General features: G+C 52.3%; 1 protein-coding gene across 1 annotated transcript; it reads left to right on the forward strand.

Annotated features, from left to right (window-relative positions):
* The first annotated feature begins 1,798 nt into the window (after window positions 1-1,798).
* On the forward strand, window positions 1,799-5,075 carry MARCKSL1 (MARCKS like 1). Its single transcript, XM_074934639.1, has 2 exons — window positions 1,799-2,207; window positions 3,884-5,075. The coding sequence occupies exons 1-2, from the start codon at window positions 2,112-2,114 to the stop codon at window positions 4,520-4,522; spliced, it is 735 nt and encodes a 244-aa protein (XP_074790740.1). The 5' UTR covers window positions 1,799-2,111; the 3' UTR covers window positions 4,523-5,075.
* Window positions 5,076-7,124: the final 2,049 nt, after the last annotated feature.

A 7,124-nucleotide genomic window follows, 5' to 3' on the forward strand; every position in this document is an offset into this window, starting at 1 on the left:
AAGCTACATATGGGCAGTTAAAGCCAAGCATTCATGGTTTGCATTGAACCTCAAGCCCACTGACTCCCAAGACGGCAGGGTAACCAGGGGCTGGGGAGGAGCGATGCACCTATAAGCCCAAGGTAAGAGGTGATGAACAGGATGGGAGCAAAGGGGACCCCAGGCCTGCAGGAATGAAACACTGCTGTGCAACCCACGTCATAGCAGGAATGAGGGCAACGTGGAGAGCCAGTAGCCAAGGACCTTATTCGAATGATGAAGACCACAGTTAAAATCATGTCTCCTTAGACATACCCATTCTCCAGCTGTACCCCATCCCTTTGCTACAGCAGCAGACGCATGTGGACCACAATGCCCTTACGTGTGCCCAGGTGCTAGCTTCCCTGGGTCATGAAATCTTTGGCGTCCCTACTGTGCCATGGGCAAGGACGAGCAGGACCAAGGCCTACGTATGAAATTATTGATGTATTAGAATGGACACCGCCAGGTTAACCATCATCAGGGCCTGAGTTTCAGCAACGCTGAGCACAAACAACTCCAGCTGCCATTAACGGGAGCTGTGTGTGCACGGCCCTTATGAAAATGGAGCCCACGGATAGGTTCTGAAAGCAAATTCTCCTCTGCGTGAGAGCCACCCCCCTCTCCCTATTATAGGGACACCGTCCGCTTGGAATCTAGTCACATGTTAAAAAAGGAGCTTGAGGCCGTTTCAGGTGCCACATCTGCCTTGAAATTGTTGTGGTTTTACAATGACATTTTCCTAAAGATCTTTCTCTCCCCTGTTGCTGCATGAAAGTCCCACACTAACAGCAAGGGGAAACCCAAGGAGCAGGGGAACTGACTTGACACAAAGTGCTGTCAAATGCACAACACAGACAAATTTCAGAGTAGCAGCCCTGTTAGTCTGTATTCGCAAAAAGAAAAGGAGGACTTGTGGCACCTTAGAAACTAACCAATTTATTTGAGCATAAGCTTTCGTGAGCTACATAATAAATAAGCTTATGCTCAGATAAATTGGTTAGTCTCTAAGGTAACATAGACAAAGTGAGGGGGAAATGGAGAAAATGACTTCTTGGAGCTTTAGACATTTTAAGTGTGGGGGGGGGGGGAGGGATTGATTTGTAAGACCACACTGTACAAACTTCAGACAGAAGGGTGATTTTGAAGCAGCTGGACTAACTGGAAAACCAAAACCAGGGCAACCATCCAGTTCATTTCCCACCCTGTATGTATTTATTTCTGGCTTTGACTCACCTGGTAGAGTGAAAACAGACTGGTCGGTTTCACTTCTGTTTCCAGCCAATTTTACTTTCACACTGCAGGTGGGGAAAGGGGGGCAACAGTCTGATTGCCACGCCAATCTCTTCCCTCCCCCCGCCACGAGAACCTCCCTTGATGCTCCGAAGTCTTGCCAGACCCTTCAATGCTCCCTCCAGCCAAGCCGGCCGGGAAGCCAATAGAAGATAGCCTCCCAGTAAGACCTGAGCCAGGGCTGGAAAGATGCAGCGGCCCCTCTTGCATTTCCCCCCCAGACACGCACCTACCTCTAAGTCATCCCCCCATCCAAGCCACCCCTGTAAACCTCCCCCCCTTTGCAAACACTGCGGGGCGTGTGTGTAAATGGCAGATCTGCCCCCTGTGCCTCCCCCAGGCCCAGCGTGCGCCCCATTGCACTGGGGAGAAGGCGCAGCTCCCGCCTGTCCCCACCCCGCGCCGGCCATTGGGCGGGGATTTAAATGCCCGACACGCCCCTGGCTTTTGCGCGCTTATTAGCCGGCGCTGGGGGCGGGGAGGGGTCTAGTGAGACTGAGTCTGCACCGGCCGCAGGGCGCGGAGCTGGCTGCCGAGCCCCGGCTGGGACCCCGCTGTGCGAGCCGCTGGCAGACCGCGCTGGGGAGGACGCCGAGCTGATCTCCCGGGTTTGGGGGCGCGTCTCCCTCGCTCCTCGGATTTGTCGCTTTGCTTTTTGCACAGCCGGGACTTTTTGCCCAGAAGTTTGGGGCAAGCGGGGAGTGGCTCTGCCCGCCCGCCCCCACTCGCCCCATCTCAGGATTTGAGGCGCTTAAACGGTCTTCCCTGATTGCCTGGGTCTCAGTTGCCCTCCAGCCGCCATGGGAAGCCAGGGCTCCAAGGCCGCCAAAGGAGACGTGATGGCTCAGAAATCGGCCGAGCGTGCTGCGGTGTCTCCCTCCAAATCAAACGGCCAGGTGGGTGTCTCTGTCCGGCTCGGGGTTGCTTTGTGGCTCGGGGAAGAGGGAGTTAAAAGGATCTTTGCTTTGTTCCCTCCCCCCTCCGGTATAAGACGGGGGGGGGCTCCCCGTGGGGGAGGTTTAAGCCCCCTGGAATCGCTAGGGATGGGCTACTGGAAAGTCTTCGCCCCTTTCTCCCCCCCGCCCGCCCCGGAGTTGGGGAGGGGCCCCTCCCGGTCTGCGGAGGCGAATCAGGCGATGCCCCCCCCCTTTCTCTGCTTGGAAAGCAGGGCTCCTGGTCTGCCCCTGCGACTGAGCCCCCCTCGAAACCCGCCTTTCTGGGGGGGGTCGTGCCCCAAACATGGGGGAAGGCGGGGTGCGGACCCCCCGCAAATCTCCATTTAACCCCACCCCCCCATTGCATTTTACTGCCATAATCTCCCCGCCGCCTGCCCCCCTGCCCTGGGTCCGGCTGGAGACCGCGGCGTGGGCTGCCTTTGTTCGGCGCTCAAACCCCTGGGCAGCCCCGAGTGCGTGGAGGAAAAACAAAGGAAGGATCCGGGTCCAGCGCGCGGGGGCGGGGCAGGGCGATGGCCGCATTCCAGGGCGAGCCCCGGCGAGCTCCCGCGGGCGGCTCGGGGTGTCGGGTTTGGAGGGGCGAGAGCTTCTCGTGCCTTTTCTCAGCGTCTCCAGTTAAAGGGAGTGCGGGGGGGGGGGCCGGCGGCTGCGTTCCTCCGCCCGCACCCCAAATAAATCCGTGGCCGAAGCCCCAGGGGATCACCCGGGTCCCAGGGGGGCGTTCACTAGGGCGCATTCCGGAGGCGGGCAAGGACCGCGCAGCCGGGCTAAGGACCTTTGCAATTCGAATCACTGCGGGTTTTTCTTCCCTGGGCGCTGAGACCCCCCCTCCACCCCCGTGTCGCCTTATCGGGGGGGGGCTGGCTCCTCCCAGGGAGGGACAGGGTGACTGGAATGGAAAGCCGACATGGGGCAAGGGTGGCGGTGTAAATCACGGCTCAGCCCCCCCATGCCTGCACCGTGCAACAACAATGCCTCCGGCAGCAGCCAGCTCCCCGCCCCTGCCCGGGCTCTGGCGGTGGAGCGCTGGCGCCAGCTGGTGGCGGCGCAGGGGCGGCTCCTCCGAGGCGAACCCCCGCCGCGCGTGTTTGGGGCATGGCTCACCTGCGCTGGCAAGGCACCAGCTGGGACTGAGCTGCTGCCGGGCTCTCCAGCGCTGTTAATGGCGGGGCACGGCCGCTCCATTAGGCTATGGGGTTTTCCAGTTAGGGTTATGACTGCACTCCCCACAGCACATGCCTCCCTGTCTGCCAATTGTGCCTCCTTCCTTCCCCCCCCACCATGCCCGGTCAGCAGTAGACCCCCCTGGACTGCAGCAGGAGCCCAGGCTCGTTTGCCTGAACTCTGTGGGAAAAGCAGTTCATTAGCCACTGGGAAATACTTCCACTCCTCCCTGCTCTCTGCCAGGGGAGACTGATGAGCTGGCTAGTCAGCATATCATGGGGCACGCTCCTGACCTGAACTGATCAGGAAGCAAGAATTGGGTTTTACAGCCAACACGAACTCCTCTCTGGGAGGTGAAAACACCTTTTAATCCTACTAGCTAACTTCGCTGGGGGAAGTGGGTGGTATTCTGGATCTCCAGGGTCTATCTAATATGTTCCCTCTTCTGTTAGGAGAACGGCCATGTGAAGATAAATGGGGATGTCTCACCCAAGGCTGATGGAGAAGCCCCACCACTGAATGGCAATGGATCTGCTGAGCCAGTCCAAGATGAGGCCAAGGCAGAGTCTGGCAGTGGTGATGCCATTGAGCCAGCCCCAGCTGCTGAAGGTGGGGAGGCCAAGCCTGATGGCACTGCAGCCTGCAAGGAGACCCCCAAGAAGAAGAAGAAGTTCTCTTTCAAGAAGTCCTTCAAGCTGAGCGGGATCTCCTTCAGGAAGAACAAGAAAGAGGCTGGGGATTCTGCTGTGTCCTCTCCCACAGATGACCAGGCCAAAGCAGAAGCCAAAGGAGAGGAGAACCCTACCTGCTCCACTAATGAAACTGAGCAGACCAGTACAACACAAGAAGGGAAAACTGAGGAGAAAGCTGCTGCAGTGGACAGCAGTCTGTCTGCTCCTGCTGCTGAGGGGCAGCAGGAAGCAGAGCCTAAAAGGGAAGATGCAGAAGCAGGGGAAGCCAAGGAGAAAGAGGAGCAGGAGCAGCAGCTGGGAGAAAGCCAGGAGGCTACAGCTCAGCCAGAGGAGTCCTCAAAACCTGTGGAGTCTGAGGCCAGTACAACACCTGCAGCAACTCTACAGAAGGAAGAGTAGAGCCCACCTGACATTGTCATAAAGACTTTGTGCCATCCTCTTCATCCCAGTAACACTGACTTGCTGCCTTGCCCACACACCTGTATGGTCAAAGTAGAACTGACACCTAAAATTAAAATGCCTGAATATTTGTCCCTCCCCCTCCATGCAGCTCACCTTTAGAAAACTGGTCTGGATCCCAATAGGACCACAACTTGGGACTAGTTTGCCTGAATCCTTTAAAACTGGAGGAAGATGATCCTGGACATAACTGGAATCTAGTCAGGCTCCATCTATTACACCAAACTCTGGGCTCTCTGCTGACCTACTGTCTTTTCCACTAATCCTCCATGCAGCTTTCAAAGTCCAATAAGCCACTGACTGTTCAACGGATTCTTTTTCTTGGTTTAAATTCCTTGTTCTGACTTCATTTATTTTGGGCTTTTTATAGAAACCAACGTTTAAAAGCTAATCTGGTTAGTTTTTTTATAATGTCTTACTATTGGCTTAAAACCATAAAGCTTGTAAGTCCGCTGTGCTTAATTTTACTTCTAAGGGGTAACTTTTCTGGGGTGGGGGGAGGGAGAGTACAAGCTGTATAATGTGAAGTTTTTTCTCTGTAAATAATTTTTAATGGCCAAAACACTTGATTTGCAATTTTCTAACTCTAAAAAAAAAAAAAATTTCTGGGTTTCCTTGTAACATTTGAAAGGAATAAATGGTGACCCCTTCTGGGTATACTTGTTGACTCTTTGTCTGGGATATGGATGCTGGCGGTGGCTTATTTAGCCTAATGGTTGCACTTAATCACTTTATTCCTAACTGTAGTAGCACTCAGTTGACTTCAGCACATCAAAAGCTGGACAAGCTACACCCTGTTCTGCAGGGTCTGTCCTAGTTTGCCCCATTTTGTGTTGTATGAGCCTGACTCTGCTCCCTAAATGGAATCCTTTACTTGGATGGCCTCTAAACCTTATTGATCATTAAACTCCACTCTTTGAGGTGCACACTGCATTAGAGTTAGCTTCAGGTAATAAGCTAATTCTAACAGACCACCTGGCTTGATAGACAGCCTGTAATGACTTCACTGGGGATGTGACATGCATGGCTCATCACTGGGAGAGGGGGAGCACTTGGTAATTTTAATCTAGAGCCATTGAGGTAGGGAGTAAATATTTTAGTCAGAATTCAAGCACAGATTAGGTGGCTTGTCCAAACTCACCTAGGAGCCTGTAGTACAGCTGGAAACTAAACAAGTGAAGTCTTCTCCATTCCCTTAAGAGGCCAGGCTTCTTCTGTAAGACACCCATGGACAGGAGCAATAATGACATGACATGGTTACACCTTTTAAAGGCTCACTTTACAGGATTATACTGGGGCTGTAGTCTGTACCTATCCTCATTCTGGGGTCCTTTTTAATAAACTTTGAGATATGTTGTCTGAGGTCTCCCAGTCAATGACAGTGCACTGGGGAAATGTGTACTTATAGGCCTCTCCTGCTAAAGGGGGATTCTTGCCTGTAATAACTTGATTCTACTATAGCATCTATGTATGGCAAAGTACTTTACATCATTAACTATCCTATGGTAGAGCATTCACCATCAGTGCTATGAGGCTAGATGTGACCAATCTTATAACTAGGTTCTAGCTCAAGTCACAGTATGCCAAGGGGGATGCCCCCAAATTGAGGCTCATCTCCACTGCATAAAATCAGGTTATGAAACTGGTACCTTCAGCACAGCTGTTGTCCATACTGGCTGGCAGAATTAAAGTTGTCACATACTGCAGGTCCATGGAAATGGGCACAGCTGCACTTATCTAGTAGGGATCATTCTACAACATATGCTCTTACACATTCAACAGTATGAACTGCTCTAGGGTTAACTGTACCAGTACTGAATAGCTGTGTGGCAGCCATTTTGAGTACTGCTGACCTACAGGGAGACTTTTGCAGACTAATGTTCACAAGCTGACCATACATTATGGGTTGTAGTCACTCACATCCCTTGGAAATGAAGAGATGCCCACCTTCCCCCTTCAAATTAATTGACAAAGGGGTAAATCAGGGGTTCTCAAACTAGGGCTTGAGATCCCTCCAGGGGTCATAGGTTATTACATGGGAGGTTATGAGCTGTCAGCCTCCACCATTTATAATGGTGTAAAAGCTATTTTAAAAGTTTATAAGGGGGTCTACTCAGAGGCTTGCTGGGTGAAAGGGGTCACCAGTACAAAAGTTCAAGAATCACTGGGATAAATGAAAGAAAGGTAAGAGGATTAATTATGACCCATTATCACTAGTAGGCTTGCCAGTGGAAGAGGTTGCTCCCCATGCAGGGAAATGCTAGTTTATGAACCTGTGTAAGGTGCAGAAAAATCTGACAAAATAGCAAGTAGGAGCCCTGGAATTGAATCAAGCACAATAACCCACTCATCTCATTTGTTTCTAGTGTTCAGTTGAACTACAGCAAAACATTCCTAGACCTGACACCATTTTTTCCTCTTCCAATTATAGCAGGAGTCAACTGCCTCCTAATTAAGTAGCAGATTGAAGATATTCAACTTCAGGAAGGACAAACAACTTTCTAAGCAATGAGAGAGACTTGACCTACTAAGTTCTCCAGGG

Source organism: Natator depressus, chromosome 19 (assembly GCF_965152275.1).
Source record: "Natator depressus isolate rNatDep1 chromosome 19, rNatDep2.hap1, whole genome shotgun sequence".
In the NCBI taxonomy this organism is placed as follows: domain Eukaryota; kingdom Metazoa; phylum Chordata; order Testudines; family Cheloniidae; genus Natator; species Natator depressus.

Bases quoted from the DNA above. Each gene is read 5' to 3' on its own strand.
- MARCKSL1 (XM_074934639.1), top strand. From the start codon at position 2,112: ATGGGAAGCCAGGGCTCCAAGGCCGCCAAAGGAGACGTGATGGCTCAG. The intron at 2,208-3,883 runs GTGGGTGTCTCT...CTCTTCTGTTAG, and splicing joins CCTCCAAATCAAACGGCCAG to GAGAACGGCCATGTGAAGAT.